Source organism: Mus musculus, chromosome 10, assembly GCF_000001635.26.
Source record: "Mus musculus strain C57BL/6J chromosome 10, GRCm38.p6 C57BL/6J".
Classification (NCBI taxonomy): domain Eukaryota; kingdom Metazoa; phylum Chordata; class Mammalia; order Rodentia; family Muridae; genus Mus; species Mus musculus.
Window position 1 is genome coordinate 7,158,323 of NC_000076.6, and position 27,197 is coordinate 7,185,519.

Genomic DNA, 27,197 nt, shown 5'->3' on the forward strand with positions numbered 1-27,197 from the left:
CACTGCTGTTCAGGGTAGGTCCCTGGTGAGACTGAGGTCACAGCATGGTCTATAGAGGAAATTAGTAGGAAATTGTAGGAGATACAACACAGCTTTAGGTTCTGGCATGGGTCCAGCTTTGTTCATTTTAGTGCAACGCTTTAAGAGGAAGCAAAAAGAAAAGCTTAGAGAGACTGTCCACGGGGCCTCTGCTATTTCTCCTCCTCCTCCTGAGACACATAACTGCTGGAAGCTGACCTGTTCTCCTCGTCTTCATGCTACAAATTTCAAAGCAGTTTTCTAGTCCTCAAAGTATACCACAACCAAAAAGACAGACGCAACAGCACAGGGCATTCCAGCAGAAAAGACTACAAGGCTGTGTTTCCCGGAAAGTGTGACAGAAGTAAACTCAAGCATGTTTGGCTCTGAAGAGCAGACAGTTTAATAATAAACAGGATGCCGGGGCATATCCCAGCCATGCAGAACACCCACGAGTGCGTGGCCACATCTACGGTGACAGTTAGTGTACAGATGAGGGGAACAGACACCATATTCCCCCAGGAGTCGCAGAAGGAGTAGCCTGGAGCAGAGCCAAGATTAGGATACAAAAATCCTGCCTTCCCGGCCAGCACGCAGACCTCTTGTCCACTGTGTCTCCCTTGTGACAGCTCATTTATCAACCACAAATAATTTCCCCATTACTCTCCTAAACAAGAGCTGCGCGTCTCAGAGCAGAAGACAAGGCTCTGTCCATTTTAAGAAAAAGAATACTCGCAACGCAGCAAGTATTATATAATCGATGGAATGCAGACCAGCAGTGGCAGCATCCCCACACACTCATTCCCACCATTCTGGGTGATGTAATTGTATATCCCCTTGGCTCAGCTTCAGAGCATTACTAAACCAGCCTGAATGCTGGAAAGGGGGAGGGGGAGGGGTGCCAACCCCGACAGTTAAGTGAACAGTTTCCTAAGCGTGGCACCATGACAAGAGACCTGAGTCCCACCCATGCCAGCCAGTTTGTAAACAAGTACCTTTATGGGTGTTTTTATGCCACATCTGAATGAATTCCTTAGGAAGCACAGGTGTAGCCATACAGGACTTGGGCAGAGTTCACACACCTGCCCTCTACAGCGAAACTCTGGAGCAAAGTTCACATTCCTGCCCATCTAGCTGCCATTTCTTTGGTTGATCATGTCGAGCACAAACACCAGTTGTTTAAACAGAGTATCTGTGAAACTCACAGTGCTTTTTATAGTCACAGAAACAGACGTGGACATATAGCATTTTTCATTTCGACTTTGAAAATGGCATCCCCATTAACAGCTGTCTCCATCATTCTGTGCTTTATAAAAGATGGAAAATAAGCCTAACACAGACACGTGGGGGTTTTTTGGTAACAGACAACACTTTTCTGTACATGAGACAATAAACACTCTGGGTTTTGGAGGGGCATGTGGTCTCTGTTAGAGACTCCATTCTGTCCTCGCAGCACAAAGGCAGCCTCGGATAGTAAATACATCCACAACTGTGCACACTGAGTCTAATAAAACTTTATTAGCAAATGGGGGTGTGGTGTTTATGTGAGTGGGTGTAAATGTGGATAAAGGCTAAGAGGCTAGAAATATGACCAGAGAGGGTAAAGAAAGGTGCAGAGGGAGAGTGGGGTAAACAAAAAAGATAAATGTGCCAACAAGGAGGGAAAGAGTCTGAGGGAAGAAGGGTGAGAACGGAAGACAAGGGTGGGGGAGAGAGGGAAGGGGAGAATCTACTAAAATACGCTTTATTTAAAAACATCATGTTATCTAATACCTTGTATGCTAATTTTTAAATTCCTTCATTCACTCAGATGGAAAAGAAAGGGAAGATGGCTCAGACAGTTGGTAAAATACTTGCCTTGTAAACATGAGCCCTAAGATCAATGCCCAGCACACAGATAAAAGCTAGGCTCAAGGCCACAGAGTTGAACTCCAGGGGTTGGAGAGGTGGGAACAGAAGGACCCCTGGGGCTTACTAGTCAGATATTCTACTCTAACTGGTGAGCTGGAGCCAATGAAAGACTATCTCAAAGGTGGACAGCGTTTCCATGGGTAAAGCTCTAAATTGTCCTTCATCCTCCACACAGACATACACACATGCATGTGCATTTAACATGTAAACGAGCACTCACACAAACATATGCATGCACGCATGCACGCATACAAGTGTGCCAGACTAAGCTCACGGCTTATGAATTGCCAGCCTCCGTTCTAGAAGCTGCCTTGTCTTCTCTGATGGTCCGCTGATACTTCTTTCCATCCTCCTAAGAACGTGAGGACGGGCTGACCTTCTACCGGACTAACCAGTGCACAGAGAAGATCCACAGCCTCCAACACCAGCTCTTGGTGGCCGATCCGTGTGACCCCCAGTTCCTCGAGATCCTGGTGGGAGATTTTCAGCAACTGCTCCCCGTCTATCTTCTCCCGCTCAAACTTGTGCACATATGGCTGCAGGCAGTCATCCAACCCTAGGAAAATAAACCGTGGAAAGCCCATTACTGTCACGGTGTCACAGCGCCCCAAGCATTGCCCACACCTAAATCAGTCTTAGCAATCGTTGGACACGTGTCCCACCTGAAGGACCCCTTCCCGGTGGGCACTGCAAACTCTCAAATGGATCCAGTGCAGCATGGCTTTCTGACAGACACTTCGCATTTCCTGTCAACTAAAGGGATAAACACCAACCCCCGAGGATTTGAACCGTTGATATCTGTATTAAATGCATGCTATCTGTTTGCTAAGCAACCCTTCTCTGGGGACAGCACTCCTCTCCCAGTAGGCCTACCAATCAAGGTGCTTGCAACTGTGACTGATACACAGCCAGCCCGGCAACAATGCTCCAGTGCCAGAGTTGGAGACAATCACGTGACTTAGGCAAAGCCAATCATGATCTTCCTTGATATATGATATGCAAATACGAGAAGACGGAGCCCAGTTAGAGGTCACGGGACCTTAAATGTTGTCCTTATAAGAGTTACCTAGGTCATGATATCTATTCACAGCAGTACAACCCTAACTAAGACAGAAGGCATGAGATACAGAAAGGGAAACTGGCAAAACCTTCTACCTTCCCTGAGCAGACATCTATACAAGAGATCACAGCATGGATGCTGGGGACACTGGTGCAAATCCAATCCACTTCAACATCCTCGAGAGCTGTCTGTGGCACATAAGGTAGGCAGACAGTGGACGTTAAGAACACTCGTAGGTTATGTGACAGATGTCCCACCTGGGGTCAAAAAGGTCATCCCACCATTGGCCCACCAAGTGTCTGTCATCTACCAATGGATCTAGCTGTAGCAGGAAACTGTGACAAAGGGTAAGACTGGGGGAGAGTCTCCTAGCTCTCTGTCTTGGCTTCCCAGATGAAGAAATTAAAGCCCCTAGTAGGCCCGTAAGCTGCCACAGTCATGCATGAAGGAGATGCCATGGGAATCGATTCTGCCTTTGCTTCTCCTCAGCGCAGAGCGAAGACAGAAGCCTGGATTAGTCTAGGGTCTGCGGGCCATGAGTTTTGCTCTTTCATGTTCTGCCCGGTCCGGTACTTGAGGCATTGCAACACAGGATTATACAAGCTCTTCTTCCGCACCTTTCTAAATGAGTATAAAAGTCTAATCACAAAGCCGTTATTACCATCCAGCCACAGACCCTTAGCAGTCCGTAGGTCCTCTGGATCTCAATGAACGAAAATGGGGGAAGCAAAGACAAACCACCATAAGATGTGGTCATCTCTAAGCCTTGCCGTGAGCAAACCCGGTACTCTCCTCTCCTCCAAGATGCTGCCTTCCCTAGCCTACTCCTAAACTTTAAAAGGATGTTTCATTAGTCATAAAGGTTCATGACAATGACATCACACTTAAACCTTCTTGAGACTGAACAGTGTCCAACTAAAACTCCTATACTGACGGCAACTCCCAGGACCTCAGAATATATTTAGAGAATCTCCAATGAAGTTGCTGGAATGCTTTCAACCCCTGTGACTGGTGTCCTTGCAAGGCAAAAAGATAAAGACACAGATACACAGAGCCAGGGAAAAAGATGACCATCAACAAGCCACGGAGAGAGGCTTAGTCCCAGGCTTGCAGCCTTGGGAAGGGTGAAGACGTTCATCCCCCCATGGACCAGTGGGGCTGATACAGATGCTCACGATGACAGAAAGAGATCATTACTCAAAATTCAGGCACAATGCTAACAGACTGGTTTACAATACAACCCTAACTAAGACAGGAGGCATGAAATGGCATGGACAGAACCAGTTCTCCTGTTAAACTTACAACAAAGGACCAGGAGTGTGGCCTGGATGCTACCGTGTTTGGCTAACACACACACAGTTGTGGGTTCCATCCCTAGCACCACATTAAAACCATGTATGGTAAAGCACACCTGTAACCCCCCAACTCAGCAGGTGTTAAAGCAAGACGGTAGATGCTTAGTGCCAGTTATACATAAGTTTGAAGCCAGGTGGAATACATTAAAACCTCTCTTAAAAAAACCTTTTTAATGGAGAAACTGTATGCCATGGCTACGGAAGTGAGGAGAAGACCAGAGTCCTGTTTGAATTTCCACAAACCACAGAGCAAATGGGGTGCAGAAGCAGAATTAGAACCCTAGGGAAGCGCTTGGGGCCTAGAGAAGCCTGGATGGGTTTTAATGAACACTCCAGAGCGCAGGCCGTAACCGTCAGAAACTGACAACTTAAGATCCCAGAAGAGGGAGCATGGCCTTAAGGTTCCCAAGAGAGCATAAGCAGTCTGAGCGCAAGTCATCGAAGCTTGGAGAGGCTGGGTGGTCGAGTGCAAGCATGGCTGAGGGCAGACCCTAGTGTGGCTCACATGCTGTCCTATAAGGGGGCGTGGACACCCAATAGCTGTCTCTTAAACAGCATGGCCACAGAGCTGTATTATCCCAGCACGCCTCGCCTCGGCCTACTGTTCATTTACCCTATTGTTTCAAATACAATTAGGCATTCGCAAACATCTAATTAAATTAGCTCACAGTCCCACGGTAGCAGGGGCTCAGGCAGGAGTAAACCGATCCAACAGCTTTGAGGCCCGCTGCAAGCCATTCTGCTCTGCTCACAAGCGTACCTACTGTCAATCCTGTCTTTGAGGAACTTAGAAGAGATGTATGATTAAGTAAAATTCAGTTAAATACGTGCCATTTGCCCAAATCCAATTAAACACACAAGGGAACGTGAAGAAAGTGAGGCGGGGACAGGGCAGAGGCCGGCCAGCGGTCGGATCCAGCTCCCTCATCCTGGCTTGTCTCCAGAGAGGTGAGTGGCTCTGCACTGACACTCCTTGGAGCATAATTATAACGAAAACTAGATGCCAGTATTATAAAGAGCTTAACACGTACTGAAACACATAATGGATACTCTGTAAATGTTGTTAAATTGAAAAAAATGATTTATTTGAGTCTTCAACTTTCTAAGTGTGTGAAGTCGTTGCCAAGACACAGACACTGTCAAACACTTAGATGGTCCCCTCTAAGACAAAGTTAACTGGGGGCCTGGTGGGGAGGAACATCTTAACAGCCTACATGCCCAGAGGTCGAAAGAATAACTGGCTAATTATTCTTGAGAAGTCTTGACTCACAGAAGAAGGACTGCTTGCCTGTTTTAGAAGGGGCGACTGCAGGTGCCTCTGAAGAGATAAAAGGCTACATCTAGGCCCCATCCCCAGCCATCTGTTGGCTAAAGTCACGCATTAAAGCTAGTCACAAAAACAAACAAACAAACAAAACACCCAAAACAACCTGGTCTCCTCCCCTGCTGTCCCCACATTCTCTCCGTGACCTTCTTGGCATCTGTGACAGACCCTCTTCCGGTCTTTCTCTGCTGATATCCCTGCTGATCTGTTTCCATACTGGCCTCCCTAATATTTACCTTAAATGTTACAAGTTTCAACCCCAGCTTATCTAGCCTCTTCTTGAAGGTGGTCTGTAGTACAAGGAGAGGGAGCAGGGAAAAGAGCAGGTCCTTATCAACCAGGAACTTAAATTCTATTTCCCAGTCTGCAGGGAAGACTAGGTTTTTCTGCGTAGCAAATTTTAAAAATGCAAAAACTTATATTTCATGACCCAAAAACATCAGGAAGAATTTCAGCTTACTAATGTGACCCAGCTCTGGCTTCTCAGATTCTTTTATGCTTGAAAGTGCAGGGACCCAATGATCGTTGAGTGTCCCTATACTGAGAAAGGAGAGCGCTGAAGTCCAAATGGCTGGTTCTGGGCCATGATAATGTTTGCTATTTACTTTTAACACAACCAGTTTTTGTCACACCAAGCCCTAACAAGATTCTTAAAGTTACATCAGAAATAATATGAGGCAGGCTACTAAAAACATCATAATTGGGCTGGCAGGATGGCTCAGTTGACAGAGGCACTTGCTGTGGAGTCTGATGATATGACTTCAATCACCAGGACATAACAGTAACAGGAGTGAACTGATTATATAACAAGCTGTCTTCTGGTTCCCACAGCACTCATATGCACACATACAAACGCACACATATAAACACAAAATGGTTTAAATGATAAATATCCCCCATAGTTCTGGGAACTTGAATGTCTGTCTGTACCCAGTTGGTAGAACTGTTTGACAGGGCTGGAGGCAGGGTCTGCTTGGAGGAAGTATGTCACTGGAGGTTGTCTTTGAGAGCTTAAAGTTTCATGCTATTTCTAGTTCACTCTCTCTGCTTCCTGCTTGTAGTTCAAGATGTGAGCTCTGGGCTTTCTGTTCCAGGTTTCACTCCTGCTGTGTCCCTGCTACAATGGACTCTCACCCTCAGGGACCGAAGGCTGAATAAACTCTTCCTTCTGTAAACTGCCTTGGCTGGAGGCTTTAGCACAGCAACAGGAAAGTAACCAATATAAATGTTTTCTGGGTTTAGAAATGCTTATTTCTAAATGACACCATGCGCCTGGTAGTGTAGCATTCATTTGTACTACTTGTAGATACAGATTATTTCTATTTTTGTCAGACGTGTATTTTTTTTACTTCATATGTAATGATGTTTTGATTGTATGTATGTAATGCGCACCACATGTGTACCTGGTCACCTCAGAGGTCACAAGAGGGTATCAGGTTCCCTGGGACTAGTGTTACAGAAGGCTGTTAGCTACCACACGCATGCCAGGGTTCAAGCCCAAGTCCACTGGAAGCACCAGCTGCTAAGTCCCCGTGGACACTCCAGCTTCTGAAAGTCTACTTCTTACAGTAGCTATGTGCACAACAGTTACCTGCTTAAGGAAAAGCAAGCATGGCCCATGCGTCAAGAGCCAACTGCCCCTCAGCTACGCTCAAAAACACACACCCTAACCCCCACCCCCACCCCCCCCCCACACACACACACAGGCTGCCTCTATCTTCCTGTTTGGGTTAATTACCAAAGTACTCTAGGCTGGATTCTTAAAACCATCTTCCCTGCTGCTCTCAGTCCCAGTTCCCCACTCTCCAGGGCCCATCTCTGCATACTGTACCTGCTAGCCATCCCTCATCATTCACACGGCCTGGGAGAGAGTTCCTCAAAGTTCTCTATCTAAAAGTCTTTGTCCCTAGCCTACACGTTAGGAGTGCAACCCAGGAGGAGGAAGGTAGGTCACTCAGGACACACCCAAGAAGGAAATATTAGACTTCTTCCAGCTGTCACAACGTGTATATGGATGGCCTCATCAACCCCAACACACACACACACACACACACACACACACACACAATCGTGCGCTCCCATCATGATGAACTGCCACACCAAGGGCCTAAAATAAACAGACCAGCCAGCAAAGGAGCACAACTCCAAAACTGTGAAGCCAGAATGCTTTCCTCTTCCAAAGCGGATCATCCCGGGTATTCCACAGAGAAGAGAAAGGCAACTCAACCTCCTTCCGGCCTTGCCTTCTCAACTGTCGCAGCTATTCTTGGCCCTTGCCTGGGTTTCTACAGGAATCTAGAAGACGACAGAAATTATGCTTAATCTCTTCTTCTTCACGACCCTATGTAATTAAGTCCCTCTGAGCAAACTCATCCTTCTCACACCCAAGCCATGCAAACATGGCTCTACATACCCTGTTGGGAACTTCTCTGCAACCCCACCTTCTACCCACTCACCTGTAAGTGAGGCTCAGAGAATGCTCACTTCTGATGAGTTTCCCCGAAAAGCACCAAAGGTGTTGACCGAAGCTCATACATACACACTAAGGCCAGTTCCAGTGTGGGCTGTCTCCTGAGGAATCTGTCAATGGAGCAGGGCCATGCTTCCCGAACACCCTGGGAGCTGCCTGGCCCTTGGTAGAGAAAGTCCACAGGCCTTTGCTTAAGCTTCCAGCAGCGACATGTTTACAGTGGTGACACACCAACCAGGCAGAAAAACAGACCAGGCCAGTCTATCTGAAATTAAGTGACCCAAATTATCTTCACTTCTCTTAATATGCCTGAGAGTGAAATTTTAAATTCTGAACATGTTCCAGGAGACTCCCTTTAGGTTGTTATCTGCCTGAAGTTACCTACTGCAGGGTAATTTGCACACCATAAAATCTGTCAATATTCGATCTATAGTTTGATGAGTTTTGACTGCTGTGTACAGTCAGGGCCTATGCATATCCACCTTCCTAACGAGAGCATTCCTGTGTCCATGGTTAACTCAGAATGAACCTGATTTGCCATCTAGGCTGAAGGCCACATGTTATCTAAGTGAGGGACATCCTGTCTCCCGGCACCTCACCTGTAGATCAGTAAGCATACAGTATGCCAACATCCTCACAGGATTCCAGATATAGCTCTGCTCTATCCCGTCCCCTGAGAGGCTGCTGATTTCAGCTACTCTGAAGAAAGGGCACCAGGACCAGACATCAGGTCTGAACAATGGGTTGGAAACTCCAAGGAGACAGGAGCCCTACAGATCTAAGAATGAATGCTTCTGAGAGACAGGTAAACCTACCAGGTTATCTTCACTTCTACAGGGAACAAAAGAAACCCCTCAAGCCCTAAAGTCCAAACATCCTCAGAACTAATAAACTATTAGCCAATGAATGAGCCTGCTCAGCCTTCAGAAAAAGCAAGTATTAGCTGTCAAGGTTTTCTACCTGCCTGAGCTGAGGCTGGCCATTCGCTCCCTCCCCTCTGAAACAGAGACTGCACCCCCCCCCCCCCCAAGCACAGCTACCAGACACATGCTGGAGATCTAGCCAGAGTTGCCTTAGAAGCTAAGTGAAACACCACCAAAGCTCCTTTTCTTTTGTCTACAGAATGAGCAACTGATTCTGAACCAGAGGAGCACAGAGCAAATGTTTGTTTTCAAAATGGATGTGGGGGAAAGAATGCTAATGATAAACAAAGGTTTGGAGTCACGGCCATTTAGGAAAAACTGGTTTGTGCATTATATAAAGTTACTAAAAACACAGCATGCAGTCAACCCCTTAAAGAAGCAGAGCCAGGCTAAATGTGGGGACAGCAACCACTAAGGCACTTTCTCCCCGAAGCTAAGTTAGTTTCATGCTGGTAACTCACATCATCCAAGGTTGATGTCACTCTGAAGACATCAGAAGAAACAGCCAAGAGGCAGCCACACTTTTGCATTCACTATGTAAGACAGTATATATCTGAAGAAAACCTGACGCTGGCAAACACATCCATCACACAGGTTAAAGAACAAACACCTCAGCTCAGGAACCCTGTTGTCCACAACACAGACACTCAAGGATCTACCTGCACTGAGGTTTCTGATCTGCTGGATACTGACCTAGCTGAACATTTTCATAGAGAAACTGACTGCAAAGGTGCAGCCTCTCACACCCAGCCTGTGCCACCCAAGCAGATTCAGCACACTGCAGTAGGACCCATCTTCCACCTCCCAGCATCCTCTGTCTCTCAGCATCCTCTGTCTCTCAGCATCCTCCACCTCCCAGCATCCTCTGTCTCTCAGCATCCTTCACCTCCCAGCATCCTCCATCTCTCAGCATCCTCCACCTCCCAGCATCCTCCACCTCCCAGCATCCTCCATCTCTCGGCATCCTCCACCTCCCAGCATCCTCCACCTCCCAGCATCCTCCACCTCCCAGCATCCTCCACCTCCCAGCATCCTCCATCTCTCGGCATCCTCCACCTCCCAGCATCCTCCATCTCTCGGCATCCTCCACTTCCCAGCATCCTCCACCTCCCAGCATCCTCCACCTCCCAGCATCCTCCATTTCTCAGCATCTTCCACCTCCCAGCATCCTCCATCTCTCGGCATCCTCCACCTCCCAGCATCCTCCATCTCTCAGCATCCTCCACCTCCCAGCATCCTCCATCTCTCGGCATCCACCACCTCCCAGTATCCTCCACTGTCACTCCCCATTGTCCCTCCATGCCACCTCTGGACAACTAGTCTACCTTCTGTCTACCTTGCCTAGAGACTTCACACATAAATGGTTTCTATACACTTTACACACTAGACCACAGAATAGGGGCCTGCTGAGAGAGATTGCTCTTGCACAGGACAAACTTTGCTCCCCAGCTCTTACATCGGGAGGCTCACCTGTACCTCCAGCTCTAGGGGATTTGACGCCTTTTACTGGCCTCTACAGGCACTGCACTGATGTGCACATATACACAGACACAAAAATAAAAATAAAATAAATCTTTTATAAGACTGTGGGATACATCAAGTTCACTAATGCCTTCTTGACACAGCTTGAATGCCACTCCCTTGCTCCTAGCACTGATGGCTTCCCCGTGCCCTTGGGATGAAGTCTGCAGCTAATAAAACTTGTGGTGATCTATCTGTTGCTGCCTGCCTCCCTGACATCCGGTCCTCTCCCCTTGTGCTCTAACCACTTTGTCAACCACCTGACTCTCTCTACCAGTTCAACTCTCCCGCAATACTCATCTACCTACAAGGTCCATCCTCCAGCCTAAATTCTGATTTCACACCAGCAAGAAGAGGTCAGCTGATCATGATAAGGCTTGACACTCCCTTCCTGGAACCTGTGTGAGCTACAGTGCACTCACCAGCCTACACCTGCCTCCCTCCCTCCCTCCCTCCCTCCCTCCCTAAGACACAGCCACATCCATTAGCGCTCCCTGTTCACCATAAGGTCTTGTGCACCTACCTGGCACTGGGGAGCACACTGTTGCAAAGACAATGAAAAGCCTAGATGAGGTTGGAGAGGAGGTGGTGGGTAAAGCTGTAGGCCCCACCCATCAAGATCCCTCTAGGTGCGTTTGTCTGGCTCCCTGGTTTTCATCTCAGTTTTCCCTCATTTGCCAGCTATGTACTACACCTCTGCTGGCTCTCTGACACAAAATTCCCACATGCTTGCTCTAACTGTGGCTTGGAAAATGCCAGCTCTCACAACTACGGAGTCTGGGGAATGGGGTACAAAGGGGTGTGCGTGTATAATGACCAGTGATCAATGCCAGGTATTATCTTTGAACACACACATGCACACGCACACTCACATACACGCACGCACCCATTCCACCCACTGTCTCTTACTGAACCTGGCACTCCCCAATTGGGCTAGACTTGCTGTCACTCCAGGCCTCTCCTTGCTCATCCTCCACTGTATGAGCCTGAGTCTTCATGCTTGCATGGTAGACTGTGGGAAGCCACATGTGCCGTTGCAGAGTGGCACTGACTACTGCTGGCCACCACGCATAAGTTTGGACAAACAACCAATGTGTACATATACAGTAAAGTTTTTTGCAAAGACACTGCGGGGCCCGGGCATGATAATGAGGCTTTGAGAGTATAACCAATCAGATGTGAGACATGCAAATGAGGTATGATAATGAGGCTCTGTGAGGTACAGAGAGAGAGAGAGAGAGAGAGAGAGAGAGAGAGAGAGAGAGAGTAGCCAATCAGATGAGGAACATGCAAATGAGGCTTAGTACATAACCAATCCGGGTATGAGATACGCCTTTCCTAGGCCTATATAAGCAGCACCAGTTCTGGGCTCGGGGTCTCTTCGCCTCTGCAATCAAGCTCTCCCAATAAACGTGTGCAGAAGGATTCTGTTGCAAGTGTCGTTCTTGCTGGCCAGTCCGGAGCATGCAAGTGTAGACACTTTACCAAAGGAGCCATCTCCCCAGTACTATACAAGGTTACTAACTGTAGTATTCTACTCATTCTCTGAGGGGCCAGGGAGCCTTGGGACTAGGAGGGACTAGGAGGAGCAGGCCTGAAGCAAGAGTAGGGTCGGGTCCAAACCAAGGAAACCTTGAGATCTGCAGGAGTAGGATCACTCCCCCGCTGCCCTGTGCCTGCAAGTCTCAGTGCACATAACCCTGTACCCTCCACCCTTGCCTCACCAGAGGAGGTCACGTAGCTGGTAGCTGGGTCAAACTATGCTTCCCCCTTGTAAGGTCATGTCCAGCAGCACCTGGGATTCCTCCTCATGCAAATGAGGTATCCCCAGCACTCTGGCCCCAGCCAATGATGTGTAGCCTTTGCCCTTCCCCACATAAACTAAACTAGTTCTCCTAAGCTGCTCCCAGGTGTGTGGTCTTTGTCCTCCATCTCACTGACAACCAGCCTGGCTAAGCTTCCCTTCCTCCAGTCTAGCCTGATGCACAGAGGGCCTGGCTACGCCGAGGGGAGAACTGGACACAGACAGGCAATTCCCCAGGACATTCTGGTTGTAGCACACTTCCGGGACCAACACAGGTTGCCCACTGCCCTCAGCCAATTCAGTGTGGCTAATCTCACATCCCCTCTTCTCTTACTTTTGCCCTCGATGGAAAAGGACCCAGCCTGTGGCTCTGAGTAGCCTAAGACCCTGTGTAGATGACATGATCATTTCACCAACGCTATCTTCTCCACTCAGTCTTTACAGAATTCTGATGTTATGTTCTTCCATGCTGCCTTCTTCCCACCTTCATCCAGAGCCCTGTGAACAGAAAGTTCCAGAAGCCAACCCCATCACTAAGTGTCTTAGTGCCTTCTCTACTGCTGAGATAAAACACCATGACCGAAGCAACTTATCAAGGGAAGGGTTTGTTTGTTTATTTATGGTTCCAGGGACATCAGCATCACTAAGGGCAAGAGCTAAGGGCTCCTATCACTGGAAACAACACATGGCTTTTCAAACCTCAAAGCCCACCCCCAATTACATACTTCTGCCAGCAAGAACATACTTCCTAAACCTACCCAAACAGTTCACCAATTAGGGGCCAAGTTTTCAGGTGCAAGAATATGGGTGACACATCATTCAAACCACCACACCAGGGCAAGGAAGTGGCACCATTTGTGTGCAGTGAACCTGTGAGGAACATAAGCTCATACAGACCCAGTGGGAGCATACTCCTGAGCTCTGAGTTCAATGTAAAAGACCATCTGTGCATAAAGCAGTTGATTTACAGACAGCCAGGTTGTGTGTTACTCAGCTAAGCCTCGTTGTAGAGATGCAGAGCCATTACCTTCCCAGGGAAGGAGTCTCAGAGATCACATCTCTCTTCTGGCCTTCCCCCAAAGCTACAGTAGGACACAGGAAGAGAGACCACATCTAAGAGGCTTTTTGTGTTTCACAAAGGAAGAGCACCTGGCCTATGGAAACATCCACTGGGCACAAAATATTCCTCAGGTGTGCACACAGCCTGCATCCCATACCAGAAAGGAAGCAAACCTCTGACCCAGGAAGAGGCCCTCTGAGAGCCAGTACATATGTGTGGGCCTCTGAGTGCTCTGAGCTTGTCAACAACCTTAGTCTCCATTGGTCCAACTGAGCAAATGCTTACCTAAGTTCAATCCTTTTATCTATGATGCAAAACAGGACAGACCCAGACATCTCACCAAAGACTGTGGTCAAACAGTCTTTCTCCGATAGAAAATACAAAAGAAAGTCAGGTGTAGTGGCACATACCTTTAATCCTAACACTTGGGAGGCAGAGGCAAGCAGATCTCTGAGTTTGAGGCCAGCCTGATCTATACAGTGAGTTCCAGGACAGCCAGGACTACACAGAGAAACCCTGTCTCAGAAAAAAAAAAAAAAAAAAAAGGAGAAGAGGAAGGGGAAGAGGAAAAAGCAAAGAAGAAAGAAAAATCAGAAGAATAAAGCAGAATCATCAACATACAAGAATCACATTTACAGAGTAACAGTCCAATGTCACCTTCCACCTGACAGACACTACATACACATACACACACAGACACACACACGCATACACATACACACACAGACACACACACGCATACACATACATACCTTTGAATCCTAAAGCCCCCAGGGCTGCAGACAACAATTGCTTCCCTTTAGAGATGAAGAGCTAAGGCACCAGAGGATAGGAAATACACAGTAGACTACACACACACACACACACCTGCACAGCCAGGGCTCACGGCTGGGGGCTGATGCCTTCCAGGTCAGATGTCACCTCTGACCTCCAATACAGAACGCTTACAGGCATCCCTGTCAATGCTATGAAAAAGACAGTTTTATGCAGCAGGAAATGGCACACATCATTTAAGCAGACCCAGCTTAGTGTCCTTGTGAGCCACTGGGAGGCTTAACAGACAATGTACACAGAAATGGATCTCCTACCATATGGGTCAGAGAACACACATTCTTTAGAACCTGTCAGCCACAAAGTAGATGCCCAAAGTTTCTCTAGGATGCTCCATATTGAGGACACAGACTTAATATTGTTTCAGAGTAGAATTCCTTCTCAGTCCTTTACTTGTGAACTCTAAGAAGAGGCCCTTCAGAGCAGTACATACCCAGGAGGGAAGGGAGGGACACCCCACATAAAATGGCCTGTTTCTAGGGTTTAAAATTATTGGAAGAATTCTCAACTCTCTCCCAGCTGTCCCCAAACTTCTGCACCTAAAAAAGAGGGTTAGCCTTTGGGGGAATCAAATAAATATATTACAGGAAGAATACTTGATAGTCTCCTTATGCCATTACCATCTCAGATCAAAACAAAGGCAGGGAGGTGTGGCTATAAGCAAGAGGAAGTGTTAAGCGGCTGTCAACATAGATCAAGGGCTCTGTGTGCATACAGATCAGGGGTTATGTGTGTATACAGGCCTATGTGTGTGTACAAACCAAGGGCTATGTATGTATACAGATCTGGGGCTATGTGTGTATACAGATTAGGGGCTATGTGTATATACAGACCAAGGGCTATGTGTGTATACAGATCAGGGGCTATGTGTGTATACAGATCAGGGGCTATGTGTGTATACAGATCAGGGGCTATGTGTGTACACAGAACAGGGGCTATGTGTGTACACAGATCAGGGGCTATGTGTGTACACAGATCAGAGACTATGTGTGTACACAGATCAGGGGCTATGTCTGTATACAGATCAGGGACTATGTGTGTACACAGATCAGAGACTATGTGTGTACACAGATCAGGGACTATGTGTATATACAGATCAGGGACTATGTGTGTATACAAATCAGGGGCTATGTGTGTATACAGATCAGGGACTATGTGTGTATACAGATCAGGGACTATGTGTATACACAGATCAGGGGCTATGTGTGTACACAGATCAGAGACTATGTGTGTACACAGATCAGGGGCTATGTCTGTATACAGATCAGGGACTATGTGTGTACACAGATCAGAGACTATGTGTGTACACAGATCAGGGGCTATGTCTGTATACAGATCAGGGACTATGTGGGTATACAAATCAGGGGCTATGTGTGTATACAGATCAGGGGCTATGTGTGTATACAGATCAGGGACTATGTGTATACACAGATCAGGGGCTATGTGTATACACAGATCAGGGGCTATGTGTGTATACAAATCAGGGGCTATGTATGTGTGTACACAGCCTAAGGTGGCAGAGGACAGACACTGGACTGTGTGGCCATCAAGTGGCTCCTGCTTTCCAGCTCATATTCTCACTTGTGCCTCACTGTACACAAAGGAAGCATCTGGCCCAGAGAAACAGCAGCATGGGCCCTATACTGGAGAGTCTGGAAGTACTAATAACCTTGGGTCCTCAGGACCACGGTCTGGGGCTGTGTTCGGGGCTCAAGGAAGCTATAGAGCATCTGTGATAGGAAAGTCAAGAAATAGTGCGGAAGATTGGCTGAGCTGAGCTACTCTCCGGAGGGAAAGAGCTTACAGTGAAGGGAGCAGGGAGGGAGAAGCAAAGACATGGGAGGTGGCAAAGAAAGGAAGATTTCGAGATAATGGCTATCCTTTTTCCAGGGAGAGCCCCAGAAGACCTTGAGCATCATCCTCCAAACCAGTCCTTAGGCAAAACAAACAGCTACTGAAGGCTTCCCCAAGGACCTCCTGTCCCTTCCTCCCTCTGCTTGGAGAATGCACAGATACTGTGACTTTAATCATCTCCGTTTCTTCCTGTTTAGGAAAGGCACGACTCTTCCCACAGAACAAAAGCTTTCTGGGAGGGACAGACATTTCCCTCCACACAGGAGATTCCCTCTGAGTCAGCCCAAACTGATACCAGCAGCAGCAGAAGTGCAGCTTCAGGGAAGGCCTCCTTCCTATGACCAGCCACCAGCTATCTGTGCCCAGATACTTACCATTAAAATACAATTCACATATCTTAAGATCTGTCTTTTTAATATGTTTAGCTTAGTGGTTGTCAGTACATTCAGAGTGGTACTACCAACCCCACTGTTCAAGGTGAGAGCGTTTCCACCACCCTTCTCCACAGAAACTCAATCAGTGTCAGCTGTCACTCCTCAGTCCCCCTTTACCATGAATCTCGGTCATCACTAACCCACATTCCACTCCTAGAGATTTACCTGTTCTGAACTCACATATACATGGAGCTGTAAGATGATCCCCAGTACCACAAAAACCAAAAATGTAAATAAACATAATGAACAGAATCAACACTGTAAGCCATACTTCTGTAGCTGGCTTATTTTACAAAGCATGCTCTCAAAGTTTATCCATGCTACATTACGTATGGGTACTTTCATGCTTTTCATGACTGACCCATATTCCACTGTATAAAGGTACTACATCTTTTTAATCCATTCATCCAGTGGACATCTAATTGGACAGTTTCTACGTTTTAGATCCTATAAATAATCTTGCTATGAATATTTGTATACAGGTTTTTATGCAAAAAAGTACAATTCTTTTATTGAGACATGTGGTAACTATGGTAATGATACATTTAAATTTTTTTAAAAATTGCCACAGTTTCTAAAGAGCTGTTTTCATTTACTTTCCTATCAGAGATGTATTTTTTTTTCTGTCAGAGATTTATAAAGGCTCCCAATTCTCCAATTCTTCACCAACCTCAGCATTCCGTGTTCCGTTATAACTACAGGAAGCAGTACAGTAACCATGGTACCAGATTTTAGCACACAGACAGAACCAAATATTAAAAGACAGAGAAAATACAGAGAGAAGCAGTGAGGTTTCTGATGCCCTCTTCTGGCGTCTGCAGGCACCTGCAATCACAGATGCACACAGCCACACACAGACACAAGAGACACATAATTAAAAATAATGAAAAATAAGTCTCTTTTGAAATGCACCCATTTTAATGCCGTTTTATAAACTTGAAGTCATGACTATAAATCGGTATAACTTGCCATAAGACTTAAGTGTTGTGGAGAGCAGCAGACAGGCAGAAGTAACTGTCTCAGCGCTTCCCGGTGTAAAACTTACAAGTGAAGAAAGTAACATTTTGACTGTTCATCCTTTGACCTGGTCAGACCAGACAGGCAAGCTGTAACACTGCAACTGAGGCAGTCCTATACAGCCACTCACCTGCCTCCTCTCACCTGTCTCATACTTTAGAAACCCCTGCCTTAGCCTCCCCACTCTTGACCAATGAGCTGACACAGTGGCCACCACCAGTGCTGGTGTGTGTACACAGACAGATATCTGTGCTGCTCTGGGTTAAGGAAGCCTTCTGTGCTCGGCTGGGGGCGCGGGGGGGGGTGGGGGTGGGGGGGAAGGGATCCCTGTCAGTGTTAACCAGCTTCGCTCAGAAATTTTCCAATACACCTATCTGCAAGCACCTGGCTCTTCCGGTTTCAACAAAAACAACTTCAAGAACAAATACACATCATATGTATTACAGCAAAGAGCACCTGCCCTGGGACGGCAAGCCCAGACAGCGTTATCCTCGAGGTGACAAACTGCCTGGATAGGTTTGACTGACAGAACTGGCCCCAAGTGCAATTTTCAAAGCACACAGCCTTGGCTGGCTGCACTTTATGTGAAGTGTAGTAACTCTCCATCAGCCCAACACATATATTATTTACACATAAGTCAGATTTAAAAAAACACAGCCCATAATAGCACATTTGGTTACATGGAGATTTCAAGGCTAATTATTATCTGTCACCAGCCAAGCTCAATAAAGTGCTGAAGAGCAGACTATGTGAACAGAGAAGGAATGACTGCTAAATGGTAAGTTCCCACCGCCTCTGGGCCTGGGCCTTCCCAGTTAGCCTGCAGACCTCAGCCCAACCCCTTCCACAGCGCATACCCCTCCCTTCTTGTGGGTCTTCACAGAACAGCCCATTATGGAAGCGAATGTTTGGGTGGCCCCTGTGGGCTCTGGCTGCACAACACCACAGCTTATAACAAGAATCAAAGGTGTTCAGCTCACAACCATTCCCCCAACAGTCAAAAACTGGGTAGGCTCTGTTTGTGAAGTACCTGAGTTCAAATGTCTTAGGTTTTGCTGGGTATTGTGTAAGACTTGGTGGGTGCTGTGACTTGAATAAGCTGGTTGTAATGTGGCTGCCGGCCTAGTCAGTGCTGGGAGGCAGGGCTCTAGGAGGGGATTAGGCCTTTAGGAGGGATAATGCCGTTCTCATGGGACTGGATTAGTTACCAGGAGAGCATGGCATTAGACATGGAGGGTACCTTGATTTCCTCTCTTCTACACACCCAGTGGACCTTGTTTTTCTGCACCCTTTTGATGAGAGTTGAGGACTTTCCTAGACATGATCACCCAACTGTAGCTTTCCAGACTCCAGAGGCAGGGCTGGGGAGGTGGCCCAATGGTAAGCCCATCTGCTAAGCAAGACAAGAATCTGAGTGTTAAATCCTCAGTACCCATGTAAGAAGCCACACAAAGCCACACACACACCTATGAGCCCAACAGTGTTGGGGGAGAAGACAAGAGGATTGCCTGGGACTCACTGACTGCCAGCCCCCCTCCAGGGTCACTGTGACACCTGTATCATGGAAACTGACATACCAGGACACCTAACTTCTTTCTCTAGCCTCTGTTAAGAACACATGGGTGCACACACACACATACATAAGGAAAGTAAATAAATTACACACAGTAGAGCACTCTCCTGAAGACACAGAAGACAGACAAGAAGCAGCAGCAGTGTGGAGCTCAGTCATGTTTGAAACTACAAATGGTACCTCCAAACAGCAAGGAAGTACAGTAGTGTGATTCTACAACCTTCTAGAACTTCCTAATAACTGATGGAGGAGCTTGAAGCTTGTCATGGTTTGAATGTGAAATGTCCCCCACAGGCCTGTATGCTTGAACACTTGCCTCCCTGGTAGAAGTGTTCTGGGATATTTCAGAACCTTTAGGAGGTAGAGCCTGGCCAGGGGAAGTGGGCCACTAGGAACGAGCTTTAAAGATGAAAGCCCAGCTCTTGCTCCCCTGCATCCTCTTCCCCTCCCTCACCTGTCCTCATTCCTGTTTCACAGATGTGAGAAGCTAAGGCTCTCAACCCCCAAGCTCCTGCCACCACAGAGCGACCGGCCACCATGCCTTCCCACCATGATTGTGCAAGTGCTCACATCATCTCTTCCTTCCTTCCTCCCTCCTTCCCTTCCTTCCACCTCCAACCTGAGAGGGATCAGAGGGATCAGGTCCAGATGAAAGAGATGCAGTTAGCATGTGTCAGGATGACGCAGACCACGTGAGTGGAGCCCAGCCACTGTCCCCTGACCCTTACAGGGCAGAGAAGACAACACTGAAGGCAGAGCGTGTGCCCAGAGTGTGTCCGAGGTGCCAGGTCACTGACAGACTGCAACCCTGAGCAGTAACTGAACATTTTTGTGCCTCATTTTCTTCCTCCAAACGACGGCTATGTTGATGCTGCTTCATCTCACAGTGTTATTATAAATGAAATGGCTTACAGTAATGACTGAACACATTCTAGCACAAAACAAAGACATGAAAGCATTGTGCTTGAAGCTTAATGGTGTGCTCTCGCATGCGCGTGCATGCGTGCGTGCGTGCGTGCGTGCTTTTGTGTGTGTGTGTGTGTGTGTGTGTGTGTGTGTGTTAAACAGGAAAGATGTGTCCAAAACGGAAGAGCAGAGCTGAAGACTTTGTGAGGGGTGTAGACTGTGACAGGAGCTGCTCAGTGACCTGTATGTGGAGGCAGATGAGCTGAGTGAAGACTGCGATCTCACAAGAGAGTGAGGGAAGGTGGGAGACAAGATCATCAACAAACGGTGAAACGGATCAAATACGACACCGAGAATTCGGACCAGGTTCAAAGTCTACAGCAGACAGACAACAGTGCGGTGAAGGAAGTGAGAAGCGTGGGAAGAGAGTGGGGAGATTCGTTATCTCCTGCTGTGGTTGCAGTGGCCATCAATGAGCCAGAGGGGGGTGGGGGAGCCGGAGGGAGGGCTGGCCTCTGCTGACTGGGTGAACACTGTACTTATAAAATAAAATGAAGCACAAGTCTGGCCATTGTTCCTAGAAGCCAACAGATGGGTCCCACTGTCTCCCTTCACTCGTGGGGAAACTGATTCAACCAAGAGGGACTAAGAAAACTGCTGATAATGACATAGTCAGAAAGTGGCAGAACTGGTCTGAAAGGCCAGGTTCGCGCAACCTCAGAACCACTGTCTTCCCTGGGAGGCTCAGAGCCAGTAGCCTGACTTGCAGGGAACGAGTCTGGGTTTCACCACAGTCTCTACTGGGGACCACACCATCTCTTACCGAGCAATGGTGCTCAGCAGATCATAGCCATTGATAGCCTCTGCCATCTGGAAAGTTCCCAAGCTTCCTCCCCAATTCTCCTGACCAGCAGAATCAGGGATGGAATTGGGAAGGTAACCTGTTGTAGTTTTTATACCTCAATACAAACTAGTCACTTGGGAAGAGGGAACCTCAATTTAGAGTTACCTCCATCCGATTGGCCTCTGAGCATGTCTGTAGGACATTTTCCTGATGGCTAATTGATTCAGGAGGGTCTAGCCCACAGTGGGCAGCAGCCTTCCCAGGCAGGTAGGTCTGGGGTTACATAAGAAAAGCAGTTAAACAAAACAGAAAGAACAAGCCAGCAGGCCTCATTCCTTTGTGGTGTCTGCCCCAGTCTCCAGGTTCCTGACTTGGCTTCCCTGAGCGATGGACTGTCACTTACATTGAAAGCAACCCTTTGCTCCCCAAGTTTATTTTGGTCAGGGTTTCACCACAGTAACAGAAACTAGGACAGCACCCACCATAGGAAAGAGCTAAGCAGGCCGGGCCTGCATCCGCACTCTCTACACCTCATGTATGTCACCTTGCAAGCCCATCTCTAACAAATGTCAGCCTTGAAAGCAAAGGACACTCGTTCAGCAGGGCAGTGTCCCTGTGGCTGAGCAACTGGGCGCCACCCCCAAGTCTGTATTCATTCCCCATGCCCAATCTTCTCCGGATGCCAACTTTACTTTTTGGAAAGAAACTATTTCTTCATGCCATTGGCTGTGCCTTACCCAGGATAGATGTCCAACAAATAATCGCTACTAAAGATAACAGGAATGAAAATAAATTGTGATCAGAGATACTTCTCCAGTACCCTCCACTCTATCCACACTGGACCCCAAAGGTGAGCAAAGAAACTTCTGGACTCCCAGTCAGAGAGCTTAGCAAAGCCCATTGCCCTTCTAGAAGCAATACTGGTAAGAGTCCCTTTCCCCCAATCTGGATAATCCATTTTCATAATCCTGAACAGCATGGTGTGAGTGTTTCAAGGAGCCCTTCATCTGCACACGCAGTAAAGAGCATCCACGGGCCTTCACACACACCTTCCCAGAAACCTTTGTGAGGCTGCCTGACTTTTCCTTCAGAAAGCAAAGATATCTTCTGCCAGCAAAAGGAACTAGAATGGAGACGACCATCAGTCACCTTAAAATTTAAGGATGGTGACTTCACAATCATGACATTCTGAGGTCGCTCAGCAAGTCAGGCACACAGGTCCCGAACAGGTCTCGACAGGTCCCGCCACTAGCAGAATGCCTGCCACAGCACTGACAGGGTTTCATTCTTTCATAAGCAGGGAACAGAGAGATCATTAACCAATGAGTTGTCTGAATGCCTGCCAGGAGCACAAAAAATAAAAGAAATGCCTTAGAAAGATTTCCACCTAAAATCAGAGGGAAAAATAACAATGGATCTAGCCTTAATATTATGAGGGTCTGGTATCAGAAAATTCACATATATGAGACATGAAGGGGATATGCCATCCCACCAAGTCTGGCAGGAGAACTGCCATACCTATGCAACAACACAGCCACAAGCCTCCAGAGGGTCAGCTTAACAGCAAAGTGAAAATCCGATTTTACATGAAACACCCCACTTTATTTAGACACATCCATTGTATTTCAAAGAACACCCACCCTTAAAACTTTCTCATCACTAATCAAAGTGAGCATGGCTGGATGAACAACACGACTCCTACTGAAGGATCCTGGTTCACCACCATTGACATTAAACACAGAAAAACAATTTCAAATTCCTCTACCCAGTATAGCTACAAGATATCTTCACTGGTAGGACAGAGATATCAGCTACTGACAAGCCACCAGCGTCATGGAGCTTGCAACCAGCAAAATGCACAGGACTTGTGGGTAAAATGGCCCCTTCCCCTCAATATGCACAGACCTCGTTCCCAAGGAAAGACCAGTTCTCTCTGTATTCCCATGTCTTCCCAGGACCCCAATATGGCAATGTGGATCCCCCAGTTTCTTTTCAGTAGTACAAGGGATGAGTGGTGGGGGTTGGTTCTAATGCTTTTAATTAATCTGGCCCCCAAAATCACGAATCTGTTTTCCAAACGCTGAAGGTCTTTGTCCTCAATTGGTTTTTGATCCATCAATAAAGAGCCAACGGCCAATGGCTGGGCAAGCAGACTGAGGTGGGATCTTTAGATTTGCGTAGGTTTGGACCTGGGAGAGAGGAAGGAGAGAGAGATCACCATGTCTCGGAGGGAGACAGACCAGATTTAGAGCTGCAGAAGAAAATTCATCCAAAATATAGGTAGAAAGAGAAAGCAGCCCTACATAGGGGCTGCCCAGAATGTAAGAGGGCAGCAAAGATAAAACAGATTTAAAAGGTGTTGAGCCAGGAGTACTGGAAGGAATTACATGGTAGCCCAGTAGAGGATTAGAACTAGCCTTTGAGCTAGTCAGGTATATTAAAACTAACTGGTGTGTGTGTGTGTGTGTGTGTGTGTGTGTGTGTGTGTGCGTGTGTAGTGTCTTTCATTCTCAAGACAGCTCCTGGGCAGCACACAAATGTGACCCATAGGGAGTACAAAATTGTTAAAAAATTACCACTACAGATGAGGTTCAAATTCCTCTAACAGTCAACAGCAGACACTGAAAAAGATAACTGGAGACCAACTCTGCTTTCATGGGACTCCCATAATCTCAGTTTCCTCCCATAACAGGATGAAACTGCACTGAACAAGTCACGAGCTCCAAAAAGCTGGCTTGGGCGAGAAGCAAACTCCTCCCCGACACACATCTCTGCCATGCTCCATACCAGCTTTCTCCCAGAATACCTTCCTGCTTGCTGTTGAAACAAACCCCACTGCTGTACTGCTGAGCTGTCTGCTCTGGTGCACCTGAGAACTCTCTCATCCCATAATTTCCCAAGGCTTCTCTTCTCAAGACCCCTTCTTCACATCCCAACATCAACCCTACCCCAGCAGCCTCAGGCCCTGCCCTCTGCCATCCTGGATTGGCATCGTGCACTTATCTGTCTGATCTCCACATAAAGTGAGTGGTTTTGGGGATACTACCATGGCAAACATCTGGGTCCATGGTACGAGGTGGGGTGGTTGCAGCTCACCTCACGAACGCATGAAACACTTGCTTTCTTTTCTTATAAAGCCAGCACCAGAGCTGACATGCACACGGCCCTAGGTTCAATCATCAAAACTACAAACAAGGACACACACACACGCACGCGCACGCACACGCACACGTGCGCACGCACACGCACTCGTGCACACAAACATGCACACACAAATAGTTAAGCCTACATAGAAAAGAAAATCTGCCTGCAAACAAAACCCAAGTTTCCAAACAGTCTTTTATAGAAAACTTCTACAAAAATAGCTCACTCTTTGTTCTTGTAGAAGTTGGATGTCATAAGTCATTTGGGGTTTTTCCCCCATAAATGATCTTGACACCTAGCCATGCATCGTGGTGCATGAGGCGGCTATAACTGTGCAGTTGGAAAACAATTCTGCTCGGGAGGAAGAAACTCCATCTGCCAAGACACAGGAAGGCTGGCCGAACAGGAATGTCGCACGGACACCGCAGAGCAGCTTCCCTTCACAGCAACAGCCTGTGATCAGTTGCCAAACTCAACTCTTAAATCCTGTAGGTTAAAACTTTCTTTTTCAAGAGAGCACACTGTTTTTACAACAGGAGAGAGGTCTGAGAGGTGGCTCAGCAGTTACACTTACCGCTCTTCCAGGGATCCTGCTTGGGTCCCCAGCACCTACATCCTAGATGTAGCCTAGAGCTGCCTGGAACTCCCTCCGCCTTCTGTACCTTCTGCAAGGTGTGCACATAAAATGCACACATGCCCACAAAAGCAAATACATAAAGCAGCCGAGGAGCCTCTCACCACTCAGCTACCCTTTCCCCGGCCCTGCGCTTTCCAAACAGATGGGCAACTGGAAACACCACAGGGAGAAAACACCACAGGACATAAAACACAAGGCTCCCAGTGAAGGTGACAAGAGTTAATTTTTTTCTCAGTTCAGGCAGTTCTGCTGTTGCCCCAGCTTCCGTGTTCTCTGTGCTGGGCAAGTGAACCGTAGAAAAGGAGGGCTCACATTTCCGTGGGAGGTCCTGAGGTTATAACTTCTGGAATGTTAGCCTGACCTCATGAGACAGCCTGGGCCATACTGCCAGCTGTCCCTCCTCAAGCCCCAGCTGGAGCCCCAAAAGTAGGGCCCATTAAAAATAACAAGTGGGGAGCTCAGCTGCTCAACCTAGCATGGAAGAAAGAGGGGGCAACCATTTCCCTATTCCACATAAACACAGACCAGCCAGGAATGCATGAGTCACCCGGGGCTGACAATGATTAGTGCTGAGCCCCCTGCTACATACAGTTAAGGACACGCGCATGCAACAAGAACCTAAGACTATGGACGTCTTACCCAGGAAGCATTTCTGTTTCCAAAGCACCGCTTCAAGACAGATTCTGTTAAAATATCAATAATAAATTGTGCTTTCACATGCAAGTTTAACTTTTCTTCGCTGCTGTTAGAGAAGCACCTGGAAGAGACTTTCCAATTAAATACATGTGCTAGAGTACCTTGAGATTTCACACTTGCAATTTACTGTAACCGCGTTGTTGGCTCTGCGCTCCCCAGACACCCCACCGTGGGAGGGATTAATACTGAGACTGGACAGAAAGATTCTGTGTTTACTAAACTGCAGGGGTTCTGGTTGGGGGCATGGGGACATAAAGGAACAGAAGCCTGGACTAAAGGGGAGCACACTTTCCCTCTCTGTTGATGATCAACAACCAAAAGTGATCCATGGGAAATGGAGTTGAGAACTGAGCACCAGGTATGTGGTGCTAGGTCATCCCCATTCCATGGCATGCAGGAAGAAAGGAAGGAAGGAAGGAAGGAAGGAAGGAAGGAAGGAAGGAAGGAAGGAAGGAAGGAACATACAAATGAACAAATAAATAAATAAAACTAACGGCCAGTCTGAAGTAGAGCAAGTAGAGGCTAATGGATGCTGGACACTCATTCCCCATGATGTATCCCACAAATATGGAAACAAGGCTCACAGCCAAGCTACCAATAAGGGCTAGATGGCGGATTCCAGATAGAGTTGTTCAATGTGCCCTGGGCTGGCTCTGCCTTCTCCCTGCAGCAAATGCCACAGTTTTGATAGTGAACGTCCTACCAAATATCATCTATTAAAATCATATACTCCAGTTTAGCACTGCTGCAAGATGGTGGATCCTTTAAGAGGTAGAGCCTAGCAGGAGTTGGTTGGGTCATTGCGGTCAAGACCTTGGAAAAGAGTCTGAGACTCCAAACTCCTACCTCACTCAAGCATGAGAGGTTCTACCATGTTAACCTGACCCACTACCACCATAATGATGCTTCCTGGTAAGTTTATCACTACAGCCCCAAAGCAACGGGGCCAACCAAGTATGGGCTGGAACATGTAAAACTTCAAACCCCAGTAAACCTTTCCCCCTTTTAACATTATTTACCCCAAGCATTTTGTTATAGTTATTGAAAACTGAGTAACTCAGCAGGAATGGCTACACTGTGTCCAGGATATACTTGGACTCCTCGAAGCTGAAAGAAGACAGATAATGAAGAGACAGAGTTACCTTTCCAGCTTGTTCTCTGTGTAATCAAACTAACCAATGCTTAAGGGATGGATGTAGAATTTCATCCCTTAAGATGAATCACTGAAGAAATCTTTAGACGAAATCACGTGCCCTGCCCAGTGTCAGAGTTAACATCACTGACCTATAGTTACACACCACACACCATGATCTTCCTAACGTCTTTCTTTCCCACAAGCCCATTTCCTTGAAGGCCAGAAAACAGTCAACTCTGTATGGAGCCATCATTGTCAGTGACTATAAACAGTTTATAAGTCACATAGCCAAGAACTCTGAAGAATTCTTGAACTCACTTGACAGCAACAGGTCTAGTAAAATATCCAGGTAACATCACAAGTCTCTCTCTTTTGACTTAGGAGCACTCACCCCTAAAGGGGATGTTGTCTCCATCGATCCCTCCCCAGCACCCAAGGCACAGGGATCCATGTGTAAGGATCAGAAAGATTTTAAGAGCCAGAGGTGCATGACTCCAAGGAAACAGTGTCTTCCAGACACAACAGGAAATAAAAACTCTTAGGAACCAAGGCAGCACAAACAAGACCTGTATGAGTTCAAACCAGAGCAAATCCCAGCTCTGAGAGGGGAAGGTGGACACCAGCTCCCACCCTTCACCAGGAAGCTATTCCAAATTATTATCTGCTGGGAAAGGGAAACC

At 47.3% G+C, this 27,197-nt stretch overlaps 1 protein-coding gene across 2 annotated transcripts in view; it reads right to left on the reverse strand.

Annotated features, from left to right (window-relative positions):
* The window catches only part of Cnksr3 (Cnksr family member 3), a 93,177-nt gene that overhangs the window by 39,262 nt on the left and 26,718 nt on the right, over positions 1-27,197 (reverse strand). For both annotated transcript variants that reach the window (XM_030244998.1, NM_172546.2), the window contains exon 2: positions 2,322-2,485. Coding sequence is in view for 1 of the 2 variants with exons in the window: in NM_172546.2 (NP_766134.1) it covers positions 2,322-2,485 (164 nt within the window). In the remaining variant the exon portion in view is untranslated. The remainder of the gene's footprint in view (positions 1-2,321; positions 2,486-27,197) is intronic.